The 25,772-nt window shown below is 45.0% G+C and overlaps 1 protein-coding gene across 2 annotated transcripts in view; it reads left to right on the forward strand.

Moving 5' to 3' along the window:
- Positions 1-2,854: 2,854 nt before the first annotated feature.
- LOC134355869 (T-lymphocyte surface antigen Ly-9-like) overlaps positions 2,855-25,772 on the forward strand; it is a 74,968-nt gene continuing 52,050 nt past the window's right edge. For both annotated transcript variants that reach the window (XM_063066374.1, XM_063066375.1), the window contains exon 1: positions 2,855-2,986. In XM_063066374.1, the coding sequence (XP_062922444.1) occupies positions 2,926-2,986 (61 nt within the window). In that variant the 5' untranslated portion in view covers positions 2,855-2,925. The remainder of the gene's footprint in view (positions 2,987-25,772) is intronic.

The following is a 25,772-nucleotide window of genomic DNA, read 5'->3' on the forward strand; positions in this document are numbered from 1 at the left end:
ATGGTGAAGGGCTCCACTGTTGGAGAAACTGGCACCCAGACTCCACTCACTGTTGAATATAGGTTCTCTGCTCAGGTGATGGCCAGTCGACTGGGCTCCATTCTGACACAAATGATCCAGTCTGACCATCTCTCCATCTTCCCAGGCCAGTCCATTCAGGACAACATCCACTGGTCCTAGGAGGTTACTTTTTTCGCTCTTAACCAAGAGAAAATGGCCCATTTTGGAATCAGGATCAGGTTGCCATAAGTCAGGAAATGTGTTGCATTGTGTCAGCAGTAGAGTGCAAAGCTTTGCTGAACACCTATGCTCTGTCCGCCAGAGAAAGCAGGATCTCCCAGTGGCCACACATTTTAATTCCACATCCCATTCCCATTCTGATATGTCTATCCGCGGCCTCCTCTACTGTAAAGATGAAGCCACACTCAGGCTGGAGGAACAACACCTTATATTCCGTCTGGGTAGCCTCCAACCTGATGGCATGAACATTGACTTCTCAAACTTCCGCTAATGCCCCACCTCCCCCTCGTACCCCATCCATTATTTATTTTTATACACACATTCTTTCTCTCTCTCTCCTTTTTCTCCCTCTGTCCCCCTGACTATACCCCTTGCCCATCCTCTGGGTTCCCCTCCCCCACCCCCACTTGTCTTTCTCCCCGGACCTCCTGTCCCATGATCCTCTCATATCCCCTTTGCCAATCACCTGTCCAGCTCTTGGCTCCATCCCTCCCCCTCCTGTCTTCTCCTATCATTTGGGATCTCCCCCTCCCCCTCCCACTTTCAAATCCCTTACTCACTCTTCTTTCAGTTAGTCCTGACGAAGGGTCTCGGCCTGAAACGTCGACTGCGCCTCTTCCTATAGATGCTGCCTGGCCTGCTGCGTTCACCAGCAACTTTGATGTGTATTGCTAACATTCTAGTAAATCTTCTCTGTACTCTCTCTATTTTGTTGACATCTTTCCTTTAATTCGGTGACCAGAACTGTGCACAATACTCCAAATTTGGCCTTACACCACCATCAATGCCATTCCTACAACCCCGGGCTCCTTCAAACTGCTAATTGTGTGACCCCCTAGCTCCAGTTCCAGCTTGGACTTTGACCACCAGTACCTCCAGGTCGAGACTTTACATGCTGCCACTAGACTCCGAGAGCCCCTTCCCCCACCACCACTCTGCAACCCCGTATCCCTCAAACCTCACCGTCAGCTCTTGGGTCCTCAGAACATCTACGTCCCTCCCACCCTACCTTCCCTGAACACTCCAGCCCTCCTCTCCGCTCTAATATCACCAGCTCTTGGGAAACACTCCTGAAGTTGATCTGGGGGGACTGTCCCCACACAACCAGTCACTGAGGTAAACTGTCCCTCCCTCCACACACAGTCAGTGGGGCCACTTCCCCACTGACACTGAGTCATAAAGGTACACTGAACCCACATAACCAGTTACTGGGGTAAACTGTCCTTCCCTCCACACACAGTCACTGGGGCCAGTTACCCACAGACACAGAGTCACAAAGGTACACTGAACCCAGACACCCAGATACCAGGGTACAGTGTCCCCTCACGCAGTCACTGGTGTGCACTGTCACCACACCCAGTCACTGGGGTACACTGTCCCCCCCCACACCCAGTCACTGGGGTACACTGTCCCCCCCCACACCCAGTCACTGGGGTACACTGTCCCCCCGACACCCAGTCACTGGGGTACACTGTCCTCCCCCCCACACCCAGTCACTGGGATACACTGTCCCCCCCCCCCACACCCAGTCACTGGGGTACACTGTCCTCCCACCACACCCAGTCACTGGGGTACACTGTCCTCCCACACACCCAGTCACTGGGGTACACTGTCCTCCCCCCACACCCAGTCACTGGGGTACACTGTCCTCCCACACACCCAGTCACTGGGATACACTGTCCCCCCACACACACCCAGTCACTGGGATACACTGTCCCCCCCACACCCAGTCACTGGGATACACTGTCACCCCCACACACCCAGTCACTGGTGTGCACTGTCCCCCCCACACACCCAGTCACTGGGATACACTGTCCCCCCCACACCCAGTCACTGGGGTACACTGTCACCCCCACACACCCAGTCACTGGGGTACACTGTCCCCCCCACACCCAGTCACTGGTGTGCACTGTCCCCCCACACCCAGTCACTTGGGTACACTGTCACACACCTGTCCCTATGAGGCCATGTTATTCCAGTGTGTCCTGCCTGTTGACCCCATCTCACTGTGACCCCTGCTGCCTTCTTGTCCTGGCAGTAATGGCTCTCAGTCCAAATAGGGATATGATTACATCCCCTGCCTCAGTTGATCTAAAATCTTTTAACATGCAGAGAAACACAGCAGGCAATGAGCACAGTGAGATCCCACAAACAGCATTGTGCTAATGCACTTTGTCCCATGGAGAGAGATGAAGCAGGAGGCGACTGTCTTCTCTGTAATTTTCAAAACAGAGGTAATCTCACTGAAGCATCCAATCTCTAGGCCTTGAGACGGTGTGTGTAGAGGGAATATTTTTCCTGGCAGGGTTATCTAGACTAGTGGTCACACTCAGAATGAGGGGTCGGCCGTTCAGGACAGAGATAGGGAGCGTTTCTTTTTACACCCGGGATGGTGGAGGGTTGACTTGGAATTATCTCCCTAAGATACTGTAGAGTTTTATTTCTGAGTGGGGTGGGGAAGAATAATTAGTTCCTCTCTCAGAAACACTGTCGTCAGATAGTTTGCTGTCGACATCCAATACTGTGGCTTTCTACTTATGAACACACCTCCTCCAGCTCACTTCTCTGCCTCACAGTGTGCCTCTACGTTGTTGCTACACAAGCGAACTGCACACCGCCAAGGACCCACAGCGAGAAGAATATTCCTGCGTTCGCCCACCAGCCGCTGACCCTTCCCTGAGAAAGATGATCACTGGGCCACTGCTGATCTGTTCCTGCCTGACTCTCTCCATCTCCGTCTTCACATGTGAGTTTTATTCATAACATGTCTTTGTGTTTCACTTCCTTCTCTCCAGGGTCTGTGTTACTTGTTGGCTGGGTATTTCTGCATCACAACTTCCCAGGGAGAGACAGAGTGGGGTAAACGGAGAGTGAAACCCCTGTACAATGTCTACTTCACACAATGTAGACAATAGTCTACATTGTGAAACAGCCTCTGGACTATCCCATTGTTGTTGCCGATTAACTGGACACTGAAGATTCAGTCGTTCTTCAATCACACTGTGCCTCTTGGAGAACAACACGGGCCCGTCACTAAACCTTATCAATTCAATTTATAACGAGTCAACAAGCAGTTACAGATATTGACCATTTGGTAAACTGTGTCTGGTCAAGCTCCTTATCTGCAGGATCAATCGCCATCCACAATGCAGATGCTAAAAGTTAATGAGAGCTACAACTGAGAAACTGACGAGACCTTGATGTTAGTTAAGTCGTCGTCCCCTAGTTGGTGCGTGTGCCTTGAATCCTTGCGCCTAAGTGGCTCTAGCTCCCTGTATGCAAAGGGAAGCTATCACCTTCAATGATCTTTCTTGCCTGGGCTGTTTGCACACATCTGCTTAACCCTCACCTTGCCACAACTGTCACACTATCACATTCCCAGGGCACGGGTTAGATCCAGAGTGCAGCTCCCTCTGTGCTGTCAGGGTAGGGGTTAGATACAGAAAAAGAGAAGCCTGCTTATCAGTGATTACGAGGGAAGAGGAAGTTGCTCAGGCTGTAACCGCAGAGTCAACCTGTTGCTAATTCTGGAAATGGAGCAGTCCAGCTGTTCAACTGTTTGGAAGTGTGTGGCCCAGGACCCTTCCAAAGCCAGCAACTGGGATCAGGTCCAGAGCTGTTTTGTGGGGAAGGAAGGAAGGAAGTTGACGAGGATGCTGAGTTGGAGGAAAGACAGGAGGGAAGAAAGGGGATAGCGATGAATTACCAGGCAACATTAGTTGGGCACCTTGGTACTGGCTCTGTCTGTTTCTGTGGTGAGGCATGAGAACCTTATCAAACGCTTTATCATGGTCCATGTAAACGGTATTCACTGCCCCACCATCACCAGTTATCTTCATAATCCCATCTGAACACTCAATGCTTGCCTCCTCTGTTTGAGCCATAGAGTCATAGAGTACAGCATAGAAACAGGCCCTTTGGCCCTTCTAGTCCATGCTGACCCATTTAAACTGCATACTCCCATTGACCACAGCCCTCCAAAACTCTACTGTTCAAACTTCTCTTCAATGTTGAAATCGAGATACTGGGTGTGAAAACTGAGAAGTCATGATGGAGCTGTATAAAACTTAGTTTGAGCCACATTTGGAAGATTTGTGCAGTCCTGTTCACTGCTTTACAGGAAGATGTGGAGCCTTTGGAGAGGGTGCAGTACAGGTTCACCAGACTGTTGCCTGGATTAGAAAACAGAAGGTATAAACAAAGGTTGAACAAATGGGTTGTCTGGGGAGTGACGATTCTTCACACAAGTATTGTCCTCATTCCCCTGAACAGTTTCAATCCTTTGATGTTGTAATTGCCCTAAGCAATATTGCAAAACACTCACAATTTTATCAAACACTTCTCATCTCACAAAAATAACAGTATACTTTTCCTTTAAAAAAGATTCCAACACATTTGCAATGACGTTTATTAAAACGGAGTCCCTGCTTTCAGAGTGAATACAGAAAATTCTTGTAAACGTTACACATGTGTTCTACGTCTTTATTCTACATGTTCATTAATCTCATTGTCTTTTGTACAACACTGTGTGTATTATACCAATAACAGAGCGAGCAAGATGTTTTCAATAGCATGGGCATTGTTGAAACCGTGCCTGAAGGAGGCAGGGGTAGAGCAGGTAATAGTGAGCGTAGAAGCAAAAAGTACAAAGGGGAAAAGTAAAAGTGGCAGGCCGACAAATCCAGGGCAAGCATTAAAAAGGGCTAAGAGAGTTGTAAAAGAGCGCCTGAAGGCTTTATGTGTCAATGCAAGGAGCATTCGTAATAAGGTGGATGAATTGAAAGTGCAGATTGTTATTAATGATTATGATATAGTTGGGATCACAGAGACATGGCTCCAGGGTGACCAGGGATGGGAGCTCAACGTTCAGGGATATTCAATATTCAGGAGGGATAGACATGAAGGAAGGGGAGGTGGGGTGGCGTTGCTGGTTAAAAAAGAGATTAACGCAATAGAAAGGAAGGACATAAGCCGGGAAGATGTGGAATCGATATGGGTAGAGCTGCGTAACACTAAGGGGCAGAAGACGCTGGTGGGAGTTGTGTACAGGCCACCTAACAGTAGTAGTGAGGTCGGAGATGGTATTAAACAGGAAATTAGAAATGTGTGCAATAAAGGAACAGCAGTTATAATGGGTGACTTCAATCTACATGTAGACTGGGTGAACCAAATTGGTAAAGGTGCTGAGGAAGAGGATTTCTTGGAATGTATGCGGGATGGTTTTTTGAACCAACATGTCGAGGAACCGACTAGAGAGCAGGCTATTCTGGACTGGGTTTTGAGCAATGAGGAAGGGTTAATTCGCAATCTTGTCGTGAGAGGCCCCTTGGGTAAAAGTGACCATAATATGGTGGAATTCTTCATTAACATGGAGAGTGACATAGTTAATTCAGAAACAAAGGTTCTGAACTTAAAGAGGGGTAACTGTGAAGGTATGAGTTGTGAATTAGCTAAGATAGACTGGCAAATGACACTTAAAGGATTGACGGTGGATATGCAATGGCAAGCATTTAAAGGTTGCATGGATGAACTACAACAATTGTTCATCCCAGTTTGGCAAAAGAATAAATCAAGGAAGGTAGTGCACCCGTGGCTGACAAGAGAAATTAGGGATAGTATCAATTCCAAAGAAGTAGCATACAAATTAGCCAGAGAAAGTGGCTCACCTGAGGACTGGGAGAAATTCAGAGTTCAGCAGAGGAGGACAAAGGGCTTAATTAGGAAGGGGAAAAAAGATTATGAGAGAAAACTGGCAGAGAACATAAAAACAGACTGTAAAAGCTTTTATAGATATGTAAAAAGGAAAAGACTGATAAAGACAAATGTAGGTCCCCTGCAGACAGAAACAGGTGAATTGATTATGGGGAGCAAGGACATGGCAGACCAATTGAATAATTACTTTGGTTCTGTCTTCACTAAGGAGGACATAAATAATCTTCCAGAAATAGTAAGGGACAGAGAGTCCAGTGAGATGGAGGAACTGAGTGAAATACATGTTAGTAGGGAAGTGGTGTTAGGTAAATTGAAGGGATTGAAGGCAGATAAATCCCCAGGGCCAGATGGTCTGCATCCCAGAGTGCTTAAGGAAGTAGCCCAAGAAATAGTGGATGCATTAGTGATAATTTTTCAAAACTCGTTAGATTCTGGACTAGTTCCTGAGGATTGGAGGGTGGCTAATGTAACCCCACTTTTTAAAAAAGGAGGGAGAGAGAAACCGGGGAATTATAGGCCGGTTAGCCTAACGTCGGTGGTGGGGAAACTGCTGGAGTCAGTTATCAAGGGTGTGATAACAGCACATTTGGAAAGCGGTGAAATCATCGGACAAAGTCAGCATGGATTTGTGAAAGGAAAATCATGTCTGACGAATCTCATAGAATTTTTTGAGGATGTAACTAGTAGAGTGGATAGGGGAGAACCAGTGGATGTGGTATATTTGGATTTTCAAAAGGCTTTTGACAAGGTCCCACACAGGAGATTAGTGTGCAAACTTAAAGCACACGGTATTGGGGGTAAGGTATTGGTGTGGGTGGAGAATTGGTTAGCAGACAGGAAGCAAAGAGTGGGAATAAACGGGACCTTTTCAGAATGGCAGGCGGTGACTAGTGGGGTACCGCAAGGCTCAGTGCTGGGACCCCAGTTGTTTACAATATATATTAATGACTTGGATGAGGGAATTAAATGCAGCATCTCCAAGTTTGCGGATGACACGAAGCTGGGTGGCAGTGTTAGCAGTGAGGAGGATGCTAAGAGGATGCAGGGTGACTTGGATAGGTTGGGTGAGTGGGCAAACTCATGGCAGATGCAATTTAATGTGGATAAATGTGAAGTTATCCACTTTGGTGGCAAAAATAGGAAAACAGATTATTATCTGAATGGTGGCCGATTAGGAAAAGGGGAGGTGCAACGAGACTTGGGTGTCATTATACACCAGTCATTGAAAGTGGGCATGCAGGTACAGCAGGCGGTGAAAAAGGCGAATGGTATGCTGGCATTTATAGCGAGAGGAGTCGAGTACAGGAGCAGGGAGGTACTACTGCAGTTGTACAAGGCCTTGGTGAGACCACACCTGGAGTATTGTGTGCAGTTTTGGTCCCCTAATCTGAGGAAAGACATCTTTGCCATAGAGGGAGTACAAAGAAGGTTCACCAGATTGATTCCTGGGATGGCAGGTCTTTCATATGAAGAAAGACTGGATGAACTGGGCTTGTACTCGTTGGAATTTAGAAGATTGAGGGGGGATCTGATTGAAACGTATAAGATCCTAAAGGGATTGGACAGGCTAGATGCGGGAAGATTGTTCCCGATGTTGGGGAGCTCCAGAATGAGGGGTCACAGTTTGAGGATAGAGGGGAAGCCTTTTAGGACCGAGATTAGGAAAAACTTCTTCACACAGAGAGTGGTGAATCTGTGGAATTCTCTGCCACAGCAAACTGTTGAGGCCGGTTCATTGGCTGTGTTTAAGAGGAAGTTAGATATGGCCCTTGTGGCTACAGGGGTCAGGGGGTATGGAGGGAAGGCTGGGTTCTGAGTTGGATGATCAGCCATGATCATAATAAATGGCGGTGCAGGCTCGAAGGGCCGAATGGCCTACTCCTGCACCTATTTTCTATGTTTCTATGTTTCTATAATCATCTCGTTCATCCTGAGACTCCATAAGACCATGAGACATATGAATAGAATTGGGCCATTCAGCCCATCCAGTTTTCTCTGCCATTTCAACATGGTTGATCTATTTCCCCCTCAACCCCATTCTCCTCCCCGTATTCCTTCATGCCCTGACTAATCAAGAAGCTATCAAACTTCACCTTAAATACACTCAATGACTTGGCCTCCACAGCCAACTGTGGCAATAAATTCCACAGATTCACCACTCTCTGGCTAAAGAAAATCCTCCTCATCTCTGTTCTCAAGGAACACCCCTCTATTTGAGGCTGTGCCCTTTGCTCCTAGACTTCCCCCAGCACAGGAAACATCCTCTCCACATCTACTCTCTCTCTCTAGGCCTTTCAATATTTGATAGCTTTCAATGAGATTCCCCACTCATTCTTTTAATTTCCAGCGAATACAGGCCCAAAGCCAACAATTGCTCCTAATATGAGAACTTCTTCATTCCCAGAATCATTCTCGTGAACGTCCTCTGAACCTTCTCCAATGTGAGCACATACTTCCTTAATGAGGGCCCAAAACTGTTGAATTGACTGACTTTATTACTTACATCCTTCATATACATGAGGAGTAAAAATCTTTATGTCACAATACCATTAGTTTCAATATAATTATGGAGAAGGATAGGACTGGACCTAGGATTGAGATTTTTGATTGGAGAAAGGCTAACTTTGAGGAGATGTGAAAGGATTTAGAAGGAGTGGATTGGGACAATTTATTTAATGGGAAGGATGTAATAGAGAAATGGAGGTCACTTAAAGGTGAAATTTTGAGGGTACAGGATCTTTATGTTCCTGTTTGGTTGAAAGGAAAGGTTAAAAGTTTGAGAGAGCCATGGTTTTCTAGGGATATGGGAAACTTGGTTTGGAAAAAGAGAGGGATTTACAATAAATGTAGGCAGCTTGGAGTTAATGAGGTGCTCGAGGAATATAAAGAATGTAAAAACAATCTTAAGAGAGAAATTAGGAAAGCTAAAAGAAGATACGAGGCAGCGTTAGGAAATAAGGTCAAAATAAATCCAAAGGGTTTCTACAGTTATATAAATAGCAAAAGGATAGTGAGGGATAAAATTGGGCCCTTAGAGAATCAGAGTGGACGGCTATGTGCGGAGCCAAAAGAGATGGGGGAGATTTTGAACAATTTCTTCGGTATTCACGAAGGAGAAGGATATTGAATTGTGTAAGATAAAGGAAACAAGAAGGGTAGTTATGGAAAGTATGATGATTAAAGAAGAGGAAGTACTGGCGCTTTTAAGAAATATGAAAGTGGATAAGTCTCCGGGTCTGGACAAGATATTCCCTAGGACCTTGAGGGAAGTTAGTGTGGAAATAGCAGGGGCTCTAACAGAAATAATTCAAATGTCGTGAGAAATGGGGATGGTGCCGGAAGATTGGCGTATTGCTCGTGTGGTTCCATTGTTTAAAAAGGGTTCTAAGAGCAAACCTGGCAATTATCAGCCTGTGAGTTTGATGTCAGTGGTGGGTAAATTGATGGAAAGTATTCTTAGAGATGGTATATATAATTATCTGGATAGACAGGGTCTGATTAGGAACAATCAACATGGAAGGTCATGATTGACAAATTTTATTGAATTTTTTGATGAGGTTAGTTAGGAAGGTTCAATCGTTAGGCATTAATATCGAAGTAGTAAAATGGATTCAGCAGTGGCTGAATGGGAGACGCCAGAGAGTAGTGGTGGATAACTGTGTGTCAGATGGGAGGACGGTGTGTAGCGGTGTGCCTCAGGGATCTGTACTGGGTCCAATGTTTTTTGTCATATATTTTAATGATCTGGATGATGGGGTGGTAAATTGGATTAGTAAGTATGCAGATGATACTAAGATAGGTGGCGTTGTGGATGATGAGGAGGGTTTTCAAAGCTTGCAGAGAGATTTAGGCCAGTTAGAAGAGTGGGCTGAAAGATGGCAGATGGAGTTTAATGCTGAAAAATGTGAGGTGCTATATTTTGGTAGGACTAATCAAAATAGGACATACATGGTAAATGGTAGGGCATTGAAGAATGCTGTAGAACAGAGGGATCTAGGAATAATGGTGCATAGTTCCCTGAAGGTGGAATCCCATGTGGATAGGGTGGTGAAGAAAGCTTTTGGTATGCCGGCCTTTATTAATCAGAGCATTGAGTATAGGAGTTGGGATGTCATGTTGAAAGTGTATAAGGCATTGGTAAGACCAAATTTGGAGTATTGTGTACAGTTCTGGTCACCGAATTATAGGAAAGATATCAATAAAATTGAGACAGTACAGAGGAGGTTTACTAAAATGTTGCCTGGGTTTCATCTCCTAAGTTACAGAGAAAGGTTGAACAAGTTAGGTCTTTATTCTTTGGAGCGTAGAAGGTTGAGGGGGGACTTGATAGAGGTGTTTAAAATTATGAGGAGGATAGATAGAGTTGACGTGGATAGGCTTTTTCCATTGAGAGTGGGAGAGATTTAAACAAGAGGACATTAGCTGAGAGTTAAAGGGCAAAAGTTCAGGGGTAACATGAGGGGGAACTTCTTTACTGAGAGAGTGGTAGCTGTGTGGAACGAGCTTCCAGCAGAAGTGGTTGAAGCAGGTTTGATGTTGTTGTTTAAAGTTAAATTGGGTAGATATATGGACAGGAAGGGAATGGAGGGTTATGGACCAAGTACAGGCCGGTGGGGCTAGGTGAGAGTAGGAGTTCGGCACGGACTAGAAGGGCCAAGATGGCCTGTTTCCATGCTGTGATTGTTATATGGTTTGTTATATGGTTAAATGTGCAATGTGCAATTTATAGTAATTTACAATAAATAGTACGTACAACTGGATAGTCAATATAACATAGAAATACAATTGTAGCAGCATGAGTTAATCAGCCTGATGGCCTGGTGGAAGAAGCTGTCCTGGAGCCTGTTGGTCCTGGCTTTTATGCTGTGGTACCACTTACTGGATGGTAGTAGCTGGAACAGTTTGTGGTTGGGGTGACTTGAGTCCCAATGATCTTTCAGGCCCTTTTTACACACCTGTCTTTGTAAATGTCTTGAATAGTGGGAAGTTCACATCTACAGATGCGCTGGGCTGTCCACACCATTCTCTGCAGAGTCCTGTGGTTGAGGGAAGTACGGTACCTGTACCAGGCAGTGATGCAGCCAGTCAGGATGCTCTCAATCGTGCCCCTGTAGAAAATTCTTAGGATTTAGAGGTCCATACCAAACTTCTTCAACTGTCTGAGGTGAAAGAGGCACTGTTGTGCCTTTTTCACTACACAGCGGTGTGTACAGACCACGTGAAATGTTTGGTGCCGTGGATACTGAGGAACTTAAAGCTGTTCACCCTCTCAGTCCCAGATCCGTTGATGTCAATAGGGGTTAGCCTGTCTCCATTTCTCCTGGAATCCACAACCAGTTCGTCTGTTTTTGCAATATTGAGGGAGAGTTTGTTTTCTTGACTCCACTGTGTCAGGGTGATGACTTCTCTGCAGGCTGCCTCATTATTATTTGAGATTAGGCCAAGCAGTGTAATGTCATCAGCAAATTGAATTAGCAGATTGGAGCTGTGTGTGGCGACATGGTCATGGGTATACAGAGAGTAAAGGAGGGGGCTTAGTACACAGCCCTGAGGGGCACCTGTGTTGAGAGTCAGAGGGATGGAGGTGAGGGAGCCCACTCTTACAACCTGCCAGCAATCAGATAGGAAGTCCAGGATCCAGCTGCACGAGGCAGGGTGAAGGCCGAGGTCTCTGAGCTTCTTGTCGAGCCTGGAGGGAATTATGGTGTTGAATGCTGAACTGTAGCCGAAGAACAGCATTCTCACAGAAGCATCATTCTCCAGATGTGTAAGGACAATGGTCAGAGCTGTGGCTATTGCGTCATCTGTCCATCAGTCGTCCTTGACCAGCCTCTCAAAGCATTTGCTCATTATTGAGGTGAGAGCGACAGAACACCTGTCATTAAGACATGTAACCTTGGTCTTTTTGGGTACAGGGACAATGATGGATGTTTTGAGGCAGGAGGGCACTCTACACGGGGAAAGGGAGATTAAAAATATCTGTAAACACACCTGCCAGTTGTGGTGCACACATCCTGAGTATCTCCCCTGGGATGCTGTCTGGTTCCGCAGCCGTGCGACTGTCCACCCGTTCGAAACACCTGTGTACTTCGGCCTCAGAGATGACCAAGCTGCTGGTTGTGTCATCTGCGTGTCTCCCCAGGGGCTCAGTATTGGCAACATCGAATCACGCGAGAAAAGATTTAGCTCATCTGGGAGAGAGGCAGCGATGCTGGAAACTCCACTGCGTTTAGATTTGAAGTCTGCGATGGTGTGCAGATCTTACCATAAGCTGTGTGTGTTGCTGGTGGAAAGTTGTGTCTGGATCTTGTCCTTATTTTGTTGTTTCGCTGCCTTGATGACTTTGCGCGTATCATTTCTTGAGCTCCTGCTGATTACCGGCAACATAAGCTCTGCGTCGTGCGGTAAGTGCTGATCGCACGGAACTGTTGATCCAGGGTTTCCTGTTTGGAGAGACCCTGACCGAGTTTTGGGGGACAACGTCCTTGATGCACTTCCGGACGAAGCTTGTGACCCCTTCCGTGAACTCGAACACGTCCTCATCATGGAAGACTTACCAGTTGATGTTATCAAAGCACTGCTGTAGCATGGATCCGATTGATCGGACCAACAGTGGACGGTTTTAACTACGATTGCCCTTGTTTCAGCTTCAGCCTAGACTTTGGCAGCAGGAAGATGGAGGAGTGATCCAATTTTGCAAATGGGCAGAGCAAAGGATTGCTTTGTAAGCATGGTGGGAGGGAGAGTATCCATGGTGGTGTATGCTATCCCCCCCGTGTGCTCACCTGGATGTGTTGGCAACACTTCGGAGAGACTTGTTACGTGACCACGGTTTTGTTTACTGTGGGTGTCACTTTAAAACACCTAAATGAGGCTGAGCTATGACCTCAGTATAACAAGCTACATGCAGGCCACTGGGATTTTCAGAAAGAAAGTGGGGGGGTGGGGAAGGAGGGAGGTAGGGAGAGGGAGAGAGAGATAGAGAGAGAGATAAAGAGAGAGGAAGCTTTGGATTGCACACTGCTGGCAGTAGCTTGCTGCAGCAATGGATAAAGTCTGATACTTCCCCATGCATTGAGAATTGGGTTGATCAACAGCACCCAGTGCCCAGTGAACCTGTGACTGTCACTTCGTATGATCCATATGTGGATTTTGTTGGAGTACCCTGTGGCGACTGCCTTTGTTAACCCTTACATGGTTTTGGGTATGTTATGTGGCAACCACTTATGCTAAGGAATATTCTGTGACTGTTACCTTGTGACATTTCTATGTGGATTTCGGAATGACTCGATGGATTAGATCTTCGGTGACTGTTACTTTGTTTTCCCAGTGTGGAACCTGTGGAATTCTTCCTAGTCACCTCCTCTCTACATTTTAATGTGGATTTACAAGTTTCTCCCCTCACTTACTCTGTGGATTACTGGACCTTTTGTAGTTTGCCATCTTAAGACTTTAAGAACTGTTTCTAAGCTTGACAGTTTGTGAGCCACACACACACATAACACTGTTAACTTCTGTTTACTTCGTTTAATTTTCTATATTTTTGAGTAGATACTAATAAATATAGTGATTTTAACATTAAAATCTGACTCATTTTGTCAACTATTGCTGCTGGTACGTAACATAAATTGGGGGCTCATCCGGGATTTGAACAAAATTGGAGCTTATTGATTCATTGATTATCAATTTGATTGGTTACTTCTCTTTTGATTGACTTGTGTGTGGAAACCAGCAGCAATGGATATTGATACATTTCTGACATCACCAACCTCTGAGGCATTAGTGGAAGCCAAAAAGAAAGTCTTGCTGCTCATTGCTGAAAAGCTGGAACTTACTGCGGTAAAGTTGGCTATGAGAAAGGCAGAGATTCAGAGGAGAGTAGCTGAGATTTATGTATCTACAAAGGTGTTTGAAGAGACGGTGTTAGAACTGTTTCATGAAAATAAACCAGATAACCCTGAGCTCCAGTTATGGCTGGAACATTTAAAGTTTGAGCAGGAGAAAGTTAAATTAGAGGACAAAGGTGGTTTGAGATAGAGAAGTTAAGGCTCGAGAGTCAAAGGGAGTTCTGGATCTAGGGATAAGTTTGTTGCCAGTCGGGAAGTTAAATTGGTCCCTCCATTTGATGAGGCTGAGGCTGACAAATATTTTCAGCATTTTGAGAAAGTTGCTCAGAGCCTACAGTGGCCAAGGGGGTGTTGGGCTCTCCTGTTGCAAAGTGTAATTAAAGGTAAAGCTCAGCAGGCTTATTCTGCCCTATCAGTTGATGATGCAGCTAGCTATGAGACAGTAAAACAAGCTGTGCTTAAAGCCTATGAACTGGTTCTAAAGCTGATAGGCAAAGGTTTAGGAATTTGAGGAAATCTGTGAACCAGACTTGTGGAATTTGCTTATGAGAAGTCTATGTGTTTTGAACAATGGTGCACATCTAAAAATGTGAATGATGATTTCAACAAATTGAAAGAGTTGGTTTTAATTGAAGAATTTCAAAGGTGCGTCCATAATGACATAAAGACATATTTAGATGAGAAGGATGCGGCCACTTGGCAAAAATCTGCTAAATTAGCAGGTGAGTTTGCCTTAACCCACAAGTTTAAGTTTACCCTGAGTAAGACTTTCCAAAAGAGTAACATGGATAGTCAGGGTAAACCAGAAATTAAATCTGGGACTAGTGACAAAGGTAAGGATGAAGGCAAGCAGTTAAAGGAGAAGCGTTCTGGTCCTATTTGTCACTACTGCAGGAAAGCTGGACATGTTATGGCTAACTGTTTCCTCCTAAAGAAGAAGAAGGAATTATTGGACCATGATCCTTGTGTTAGGACTGACAATAAAGATTTGTCTTTTTCCAGGAAGGAGTTCATGGCAGAACAGACCAGAGACCCTGAGATTGTTGCCTTGAGAGAAAAAGCTCTCCCAGGTGATGAGATTGAGAAAGTACCAGTTTCGTATTATTCTAAGGATGGGGTGTTAGTGAGGAAGTGGAGACCATCTGATATTCCTGCAAGCGAGAAGTGGGAAATTGTTCACCAGGTTGTGGTTCCTAGAGTCTATAGGAATGAGATTTTAACTTTGGCCCATAGTATGCCCTTGGGTGGCCATCTGGGTGTGAACAAAACTGTGGACAGGGTTTTGAAACAATTCTTCTGGCCTAGTTTGAGGAAAGATGTTGCGACATTTTGCCGGGCTTGTCACACTTGGCAGGTTGTGGGTAAACCTAATCAGCTCACCCCAGTGGCCCCACTGCACCCTATTCCTGCATTTGGTGAAGCCTTTGCAAAAGTTATTGTGGATTGTGTTGGCCCATTGTCCAAGATTAAAGCCGGCCGTCAGTATTTACTAATCATCATGTGTACAGCATCTAGATTCCTGGAAGCAATAGCTCTCAGGAATATAAAATCTCCAACCATGTCAAAGGCTCTCAGAAAGTTTTTCACCCTATTTGGTTTGCCTGAAGAAATCCAGTCTGATCAAGGAAGTAATTTTTATGTCAGGATTATTCCAGCAAATAGTTTACAAACTGGGAACCAAACAAATTATATCATCTGCATACCACCCAGAATCCCAAGGGGCCTTAGAAAAATTTCATTCTACCCTCAAAACCAGATGAGGACATTCTGTATTGAAAATGAGAAGGATTGGGATGAGGAAGTTCACTTGCTTCTATTTGCACTAAGGGAGTCAGTGCAAGAATCCCTAGGCTTTAGCCCCTTTGAACTTGTGTTTGGACACCAGGTCCGAGGACCTTTGGCATTATTAAAAGAGCAGTGGGTTAATAATGACCTGCATATTAATTTGTTGGACTATCTTTTAAAATTCAAAGACAGATTGCAAAGGACTTGGAACTTCGCAAGGGAAAATTTAAAATTAGCCCAGGAAAGAATGAAAACTTGTTATGATAAGGAAGCCAGAATGAGGTCATTCAAGCCAGGAGATAAGGTATTGGTTCTTTTCCCTGTGCAAATGAACCCTCTGCAAGCTAAGTTTCATGGTCCCTAAAAAATTGTGTCTAAAGTCAATGATGTGGATTATGTCATCAAAATACCAGATAGACGAAGGCCAATGTAGCTTCGTCACGTAAACATGACTAAACTGTATCATAAGAAACAAATAGCAGCTGTTATGGTTGTTGTCAATAACACTGAATCTGAACTCTCTGGAAATTCACCAGCGCTTCCATCTGAGGCCTATTTTAAATCAAACATTATTTCAGCCAGATTTTCAAATTCGACTGTTTTGGAAAGTATTGATGAGAAATTGGCTCATTGACAGCCACAGCAGCGGCAGCAAATGAAGCTGTTGATCATGAAATTTAACGATTTATACCCTGATATTTCAAAAAGAACCACAGTAGCATCACATGATACATAGAAACATAGAAAATAGGTGCAGGAGTAGGCCATTCGGCCCTTTGAGCCTGCACTGCCATTCAGTATGATCATGGCTGATCATCCAACTCAGAACCCTGTACCTGCCTTCTCTCCATACCCCCGATCCCTTTAGCCACAAGGGCCATATCTAACTCCCCCTTAAATATAGCCAATGAACTGGCCTCAACTGTTTCCCGTTGCAGAGAATTCCACAGATTCACCACTCTCTGTGTGAAGAAGATTTTCCTCATCTCGGTCCTAAAAAGCTTCCCCTTTATCCTTAAACTTTGACCCCCCTGTTCTGGACTTCCCCAACATCGGGAACAATCTTCCTGCATCTAGCCTGTCTAATCTGTTTAGAATTTTATATGTTTCAATAAGATCCCCCCTCCCTCTTCTAAATTCCAGAGAGTATAAGCCTAGTCAATCCAATCTTTCATCATATGAAAGTCCTGCCATCCCAGGAATCAATCTGGTGAACCTTCTTTGTACTCCCTCTATGGCATGTCTTTCCTCAGATTAGGGGACCAAAACTGCACACAATACTCCAGGTGTGGTTTCACCAAGGCCTTGTACAACTGCAGTAGTACCTCCCTGCTCCTGTACTCGAATCCTCTTGCTATGAATGCCAGCATACCATTCGCCTTTTTCACCGCCTGCTGTACCTGCATGCCCACTTTCAATGACTGGTGTATAATGACACTCAGGTCTCGTTTCACCTCCCCTTTTCCTAATGATGTAGATGTCGGTGATGCCAAAACCTATAAAACAGTATCCGTATCACAAGAATGTTGAAAAATGTAGACTTGCTGAACAAGAAATTGAGTATATGTTAGAAAATGGTATTATTAAGCATTCTACTTCAGATTGGAATCTCACCTTGTGTTCTGGTACCTAAAGAAGATGGTAGTATCAGGTTTTGCACTGATTACAGAAAGGTGAATGCTATAACAAAAACAAATGATTATCCCACCCCTAGAGTGGATGATTGTGTAGACAAGGTTGGAAAAGCTAAGTTTCTTACAAAAATCGATCTGTTACAAGGGTATTGGTGTGTTCCATTAACGGATAGAGGTAGAGAAATTTCTGCATTTGTAACACCTTCAGGATTGTATGAATACAATGTTCTGCCATTTGGAATGAAAAATGCTCCAAGAACATTCCAGAGAATGGTTAATTCTGTGTTTCAGGGGTTAGAACACACAAATGCCTATATTGATGATTTGATCACAGGGAATGACACATGGGAAGGCCATATCTCTGCAGTGGAAGAGCTGTTTGACAGGCTCTCAAAGGCCAATCTTACAGTTAACTTAGCTAAGAGTGAATTTGGCCATGCCACTGTGACCTATCTGGGTTATGTTGGAGGTCAAGGCAGGTTGGCTCCCGTTCAGGCAATTTCTGAGGTTCCCATTCCAACCGGTATAAAAGCTCTTAAGAGATTCCTGGCAATGGTCGGATATTATTGCAAGTTCTGTAAAAACATTGATGATATTGCTCTCCCATTGACTAACTTCTTGAAGAAGAGTGAAAAGTTTGTTTGGACGGAGCCTTGTCAGGAGGCGTTTGATAAATTGAAAGCCATCTTACGTCACCAACCTATGCTCAAGTCACCTGACTTTGCAAAGCCATTTTCCATAGCTGTGGATGCCAGTGATGAAGCTACAGGAGCAGTGTTGACCATCCTGTGGCTAACTTTTCAAAGAAATTGAACATGCATCAAAGAATTTATTCTACCATCGAGAAGGAATTATTATCACTTATTTTGGCTTTGTAGCATCTTGATGTGTATGCTTGCCCAGCTCAAACATACTTGTGGTTTATACAGATCATAATCCATTGGTGTTCTTGAGTAAGTTTAAAAAAAAAGAATAGACGGTTGTTGAATTGGATTTTGATTTTGCAGGAGTATGATCTCATGATAACTCACATTAAAGGCAAGGATAATATAATTGCCGACTGTCTTTCCAGATGTTAAGCTTGCAATGCACTTTTAACAGTGGAGTGAGATTGACTATTTGTACACACTTCTGCAGTATGATATACTAGTCTGTAGTACGCTATATGGTAACTGCAAATGTATTGTTTCACATATTGAAGTCTGCAGTTAAAATTTTACTCTTACAGATCAGAATTTTCTCTTTTTGGGGGAGGTGTTACGTGACCACGGTTTTGTTTACTGTGGGTGTCACTTTAAAATACCTAAATGTGGGGGAACTATGATGTCAGTATAACAAGCTGCAGACGGACCGCTGGGATTTTCAGAAAGAAAGAAAAGGAGAGAGAGAGAGAGAGTGAGTGTGGAAGCTTTGGACCGCAAGCTGGCAGTAGCTTGCTGCAGCAATGGGTAAAGTCTGATACTTTCCCATGCCCTGAGATTTGGGTTGATCAACAGCACTCCGCGCACATTGGATGTGTAACTATCACTTCGTATGATCCATACGTGGATTTTGTTGGAGTACCCTGTGGCGACTGCCTTTGTTAACCCTTACATGGTTTCAGGTATTTTATGTGGTAACCACTTATGCTAAGGAATATTCCGTGACTGTCACCTTGTGATATTTCTATGTGGATTTTGGGACGACTCGACGGATAAGATCTTCGGCGATTGTTACTTTGTTTTCCCAGTGTGGAACCTGTGGAATTCTGTGTAATCACCTCCTCCCCACATTTTAATGTGGATTTACAAGTTTCTCCCCTCACCTAATCTGTGGATTACTGGACCTTTTGTAGTTGCCATCTAAAGACTTTAAGAACTGTTCCTAAACTTGACAGTTTGGGAGCCACACACACACGTAACACTGTTAACTTCTGTTTATTTCATTTAATTTTCTATATTTTTGAGTAGAGACTAATAAATATAGTGGTTTTAACATGAAAATCTGACTCATTTTGTGATCTATTGCTGCTGGTACGTAACAGACTTTAGTCAGCGATGCTCAATTAAAGTCACCAGCGACGATGAAGGCAGCCTCTGGGTGTGCGGTCTCCAGGGTGCTGATGGTCTCGTGCCGTTCCTTGAGAGCCAGGTCAGTATCAGCTTGCAGCAGAATGTACACCGCTGTGATGATAACAGTCATGAACTCTTCAGGCAGCCAGAAAGGTCTGCACAGTAGCACCAGGTATTCCAGGTCTGGGGAAAACAAGGATTGTTGACCATGGGCGAGGAAGGTTTGGCATTCATTTTCTGTCGCTATTTGAGGAGAGGGGCAGTATGAGTGTGAGGGCAGTTTGCTGTTCTCGCTGTCGGATGTGGGAGGCCCTGGAGTCTCCAAGCCTCCCGGACGTCTACATCTGCGCCAAGTGCATCGAGATGCAGCTCCAAAGGGACCGCGTTACGGAACTGGAGCTGCAGCTCGATGACCTTCGTCTGGTCAGGGAGAGCGAGGAGGTGATAGAGAGGAGTTATAGGCAGGTGGTCACACCGGGGCCACGGGAGGCAGACAAGTGGGTCACAGTTAGGAGGGGGAAGGGGAAGAGTCAGGTAATAGAGAGTACCCCAGTGGCTGTGCCTCTTAACAACAGGTACTCCTGTTTGAGTACTGTTGGGGGGGACAGCTTACCCAGGGGAAGCGACAGTGGCCGTGCCTCCGGCACAGAGTCTGGCCCTGTAGCTCAGAAGGGTGGGGAAAGGAAGAGGAGGGCAGTAGTAATAGGAGACTCGTTAGTAAGGGGGTCAGATAGGTGATTCTGTGGATGCAGTCCAGAGACCCGGATGGTAGTTTGCCTCCCTGGTGCCAGGGTCCGGGATATTTCTGATCGTGTCCAAGATATCCTGAAGTGGGAGGGTGAGGAGCCAGAGGTCGTGGTACATATAGGTACCAATGACATAGGTAGGAAAAGGGATGAGGTCCTGAAAGGAGAATATAGGGAGCTAGGAAGGGAGTTGAGAAAAAGGACCGCAAAGGTAGTAATCTCAGGATTACTGCCTGTCCCAGGTGACAGTGAGAGTAGGAATGCGATGAGGTGGAGGATAAATGCGTGGCTGAGGGATTGGAGCAGGGGGCAGGGATTCAAGTTTTTGGATCATTGGGACCTCTTTTGGCGCAGGCGTGACCTGTACAAAAAGGACGGGTTACACTTGAATCCTAGGGGGACCAATATCCTGGCAGGGAGATTAGCGGGGCCTACTGAGGTGACTTTAAACTAGAATGGTTGGGGGGTAGGAATCAAGTTAAAGAGGCTAGGCGTGAGGAGGTTAGTTCACAACAGGGGGATGGGAACCAGTGCAGAGAGACAGAGGGGTGTAAAGTGAGGGTAGAAGCAAAAAGTACTAAGCAGAAAAGTAAAAGTGGCAGGCTGACAAATCCAGGGCAAGCATTAAAAAGGGCCACTTTTCAACATAATTGTATAAGGGCTAAGAGAGTTGTAAAAGAGCGCCTGAAGGCTTTGTGTGTCAATGCAAGGAGCATTCATAATAAGGTGGATGAATTGAAAGTGCAGATTGTTATTAATGATTATGATATAGTTGGGATCACAGAGACATGGCTCCAGGGTGACCAGGGATGGGAGCTCAACGTTCAGGGATATTCAATATTCAGGAGGGATAGACATGAAGGAAGAGGAGGTGGGGTGGCGTTGCTGGTTAAAGAAGAGATTAACGCAATAGAAAGGAAGGACATAAGCCGGGAAGTTGTGGAATCAATATGGGTAGAGCTGCGTAACACTAAGGGGCAGAAGACGCTGGTGGGAGTTGTGTACAGGCCACCTAACAGTAGTAGTGAGGTCGGAGATGGTATTAAACAGGAAATTAGAAATGTGTGCAATAAAGGAACAGCAATTATAATGGGTGACTTCAATCTACATGTAGATTGGGTGAACCAAATTGGTAAAGGTGCTGAGGAAGAGGATTTCTTGGAATGTATACGGGATGGTTTTTTGAACCAACATGTCGAGGAACCAACTAGAGAGCAGGCTATTCTGGACTGGGTTTTGAGCAATGAAGAAGGGTTAATTAGCAATCTTGTCGTGAGAGACCCCTTGGGTAAGAGTGACCATAATATGGTGGAATTCTTCATTAAGATGGAGAGTGACATAGTTAATTCAGAAACAATGGTTCTGAACTTAAAGAGGGGTAACTTTGAAGGTATGAGACGTGAATTAGCTAAGATGGACTGGCAAATGACACTTAAAGGATTGACGGTGGATATGCAATGGCAAGCATTTAAAGGTTGCATGGATGAACTACAGCAATTGTTCATCCCAGTTTGGCAAAAGAATAAATCAAGGAAGGTAGTGCACCCGTGGCTGACAAGAGAAATTAGGGATAGTATCAATTCCAAAGAAGCAGCATACAAATTAGCCAGAGAAAGTGGCTCACCTGAGGACTGGGAGAAATTCAGAGTTCAGCATAGGAGGACAAAGGGCTTAATTAGGAAGGGGAAAAAAGATTATGAGAGAAAACTGGCAGGGTACATAAAAATGGACTGTAAAAGCTTTTATAGATATGTAACAAGGAAAAGACTGGTAAAGACAAATGTAGGTCCCCTGCAGACAGAAACAGGTGAATTGATTATGGGGAGCAAGGACATGGCAGACCAATTGAATAATTACTTTGGTTCTGTCTTTACTAAGGAGGACATAAATAATCTTCCAGAAATAGTAGGGGACAGAGGGTCCCGTGAGATGGAGGAACTGAGCGAAATACATGTTAGTAGGGAAGTGGTGTTAGGTAAATTGAAGGGATTGAAGGCAGATAAATCCCCAGGGCCAGATGGTCTGCATCCTAGAGTGCTTAAGGAAGTAGCCCAAGAAATAGTGGATGCATTCGTGATAATTTTTCAAAACTCGTTAGATTCTGGACTAGTTCCTGAGGATTGGAGGGTGGCTAATGTAACTCCACATTTTAAAAAAGGAGGGAGAGAGAAACCGGGGAATTATAGACCGGTTAGCCTAACGTCGGTGGTGGGGAAACTGCTGGAGTCAGTTATCAAAGATGTGATAACAGCACATTTGGAAAGTGGTGAAATCATCGGACAAAGTCAGCATGTATTTGTGAATGGAAAATCATGTCTGACGAATCTCATAGAATTTTTTGAGGATGTAACTAGTAGAGTGGATAGGGGAGAACCAGTCGATGTGGTATATTTGGATTTTCAAAAGGCTTTTGACAAGGTCCCACAGAGGAGATTAGTGTGCAAACTTAAAGCACACTGTATTGGGGGTAAGGTATTGGTGTGGGTGGAGAATTGGTTAGCAGACAGGAAGCAAAGAGTGGGAATAAACGGGACCTTTTCAGAATGGCAGGCAGTGACTTGTGGAGTACCGCAAGGCTCAGTGCTGGGTCCCCAGTTGTTTACAATATATATTAATGACTTGGATGAGGGAATTAAATGCAGCATCTCCAAGTTTGCGGATGACACGAAGCTGGGCGGCAGTGTTAGCTGTGAGGAGGATGCTAAGAGGATGCAGGGTGACTTGGATAGGTTAGGTGAGTGGGCAAATTCATGGCAGATGCAATTTAATTTGTATAAATGTGAAGTTATCCACTTTGGTGGCAAAAATAGGAAAACAGATTATTATCTGAATGGTGGCCGATTAGGAAAAGGGGAGGTGCAACGAGACCTGGGTGTCATTATATAACAGTCATTGAAAGTGGGCATGCAGGTACAGCAGGCGGTGAAAAAGGCGAATGGTATGCTGGCACTTCTAGCGAGAGGATTCGAGTACAGGAGCAGGGAGGTACTACTGCAGTTGTACAAGGCCTTGGTGAGACCACAGCTGGAGTATTGTGTGGTTTTGGTCCCCTAATCTGAGGAAAGACATCCTTGCCATAGAGGGAGTACAAAGAAGGTTCACCAGATTGATTCCTGGGATGGTAGGACTTTCATATGAAGAAAGACTGGATGAACTGGGCTCGTACTCTTTGGAATTTAGAAGATTGAGGGGGGATCTGATTGAAACGTATAAGATCCTAAAGGGATTGGACAGGCTAGATGCAGGAAGATTGTTCCCAATGTTGGGGAAGTCCAGAACGAGGGGCCACAGTTTGAGGATAGAGGGGAAGCCTTTTAGGACTGAGATTAGGAAAAACTTCTTCACACAGAGAGTGGTGAATCTGTGGAATTCTCTGCCACAGGAAACAGTTGAGGCCAGTTCATTGGCTATATTTAAGAGGGAGTTAGATTTGGCCCTTTTGGCTACGGGGGTCAGGGGGTATGGAGGGAAGGCTAGGGCGGCGTTCTGAGTTGGATGATCAGCCATGATCATAATAAATGGCGGTGCAGGCTTGAAGGGCCGAATGGCCTACTCCTGCACCTATTTTCTATGTTTCCATGTTTCTATATCCTAACTCCCTTACTCTTCCCAGAGAGGTTTCTCGACCTGTTCGCCCGGAACAGGGAGAGACCAGAGGGCCCAATGGCATGATCCAGTATCTCATCCATCAGCCAGGTCTCCACGAAGCAGCAAACATTGCACACCTTTGTTTCCCGTTGATAGGAGATTCTGGCTCTCAGTTTGCACCGCTTGTTCTCTAGCGACTTAATGCTAGCCAAGAGTATGTTGGGGAGTGATGGACAATTTGCATGCCTTCTCAGTCTCACCAGGACACTGGGTCTTCTCCCTCACCTCCGATGCTGCTTTCGAGGTAACGGCGGTGCAGTAGATGAGTCTCACATGGATCGCGCAAGCAGGGGTTCCCAGTGTAGGAAAGGCGGCACATCGTGGGTAAGTGCCATCTTCCCAATGTTCAGGAGAGTCAGTCTATAAATATCTGATGTGACTATTGGGTACTTGAACAAGAAGTGTGAAGGAAATTGCAGAACTTAGCAGTATACTGTACAGTGGGATCAGAGCTTGCAACATGGCCACTGTACGCAGCACCATCTTGAAGCTGTTCACAGTTCTCCTCGTGAGGCCTCACCAGTTCCTTATAAAGCTGCAGTATTACATCCTTGCTTTTCTATTCTAGTCCTCTGGAAATGAATTCTAACATTACTTTTGTCTTCCTCACCACTGACTCTGCCTGAAAATTAACCTTTAGCGAATCCTGGTACCAATTTTTTTTGAAACACAGAGGTAGTCACTATTATCCTTTGCCTGTTCTTTCTATGTTTTGTGCTCCCTTAAGTTTGAGACACATTTCTCTGCTCTTTTCATGGGATTCATCTAACCATTTTTTGCATTTCCCATCCACATTGAATAACTACAGAGCCAATCTGTTGCTAATACTGGACAGGCAGCTCATCTGTTTGGAAGGGATGCAGAAGTAAGGGAGAGTGGGGCCAGGAACTGGGACCAGGTGCGGAGACGTTTTGTGGGAAAGGATCATGACAAGGACGTTGGGTGGATTGGAAGGATGGTTGGAAGAGGCACGGGGGGAAGACAGGGGGCAGAAATGAGTTAGCAGGCAACATTAGTCGGGCACCCTGGCACTGGCCCTTTGTCTCTGTGGTGTGACTGCCTTGAACAGCTGGCCGTGAGAAACTTTTCAAATTCTTTTCCATGATCCATGTAAACAATATCCACTGCCCTACCTTCATCAGCTACACCATAAGATCATTAGATATAGGAGCAGAAGTAGGCCATTTGGCCCATCGAGTCTGCTTCACCATTTCAGTCATTGCTGATCCAATTCTTCCAGTCTTCCCCACTCCTCTGCCTTCTCCCCATACCCTTTGATGCCCAGGCTAATTAAGAACCTATCTATGTCTGCATTAAATGCACCTAACGACTTGGCCACCACAGCCGCTCGTGGCAGCAAATTCCATTGATTTACCACCCTCTGACTGAAGTAATTTCCCACATCTCTGTTCTAAATGGACGTCCTTCAATCCTGAAGTTGTGCCCCCTTGTCCTAGACTCCCCTACCATGGGAAATAACTTTGACGTATCTAACCTGTTCAGGCCTTTTAACATTCGGAATGCTTCTATGAGATCTCCCCTCATTCTCCTGACCTCCAGGGAATACAGCCCAAGAGCTGCCAGATGTTCCTCATACAGTAACACTTTCATTCCTGGAATCATGCTCGTGAATCTTCTCTGAAGCCTCTCCAATGTCAGCGTATCCTTTCTGAAATAAGGAGCCCAAAACTGCACACAGTATTCCAAGTGTGGTCTCATGAGTGCCTTATAGAGCTTCAACATCACATTCCTGCTCTTATATTCTATACCTCTAGAAATGAATGCTAACATTACATTTGCCTACCTCACCACCGACTCAACCTGGAGGTTAACCTTTCGGGTATCTTGCACAAGGACTCCCAAGTCCCTTTGCATCTCTGCATTTTGAATTCTCTCCCCATTTAGATAATAGTCTGCCCATTTATTTCTTCCACCAAAGTGCATGACCATACACTTTCCAACATTGTTTTTCATTTGCCACTTCTTTGCCCATTCACCTGAACTATCTAAGTCTCTCTGCAGGCTCTCTGTTTCCTTTATACTACCCGCTCGTCCACCTATCTTTGTATCATCGGCACATTTAGCCACAAATCCATTAATCCAATAGTC

Source organism: Mobula hypostoma, chromosome 13, assembly GCF_963921235.1.
Source record: "Mobula hypostoma chromosome 13, sMobHyp1.1, whole genome shotgun sequence".
NCBI classification, from domain to species: domain Eukaryota; kingdom Metazoa; phylum Chordata; class Chondrichthyes; order Myliobatiformes; family Myliobatidae; genus Mobula; species Mobula hypostoma.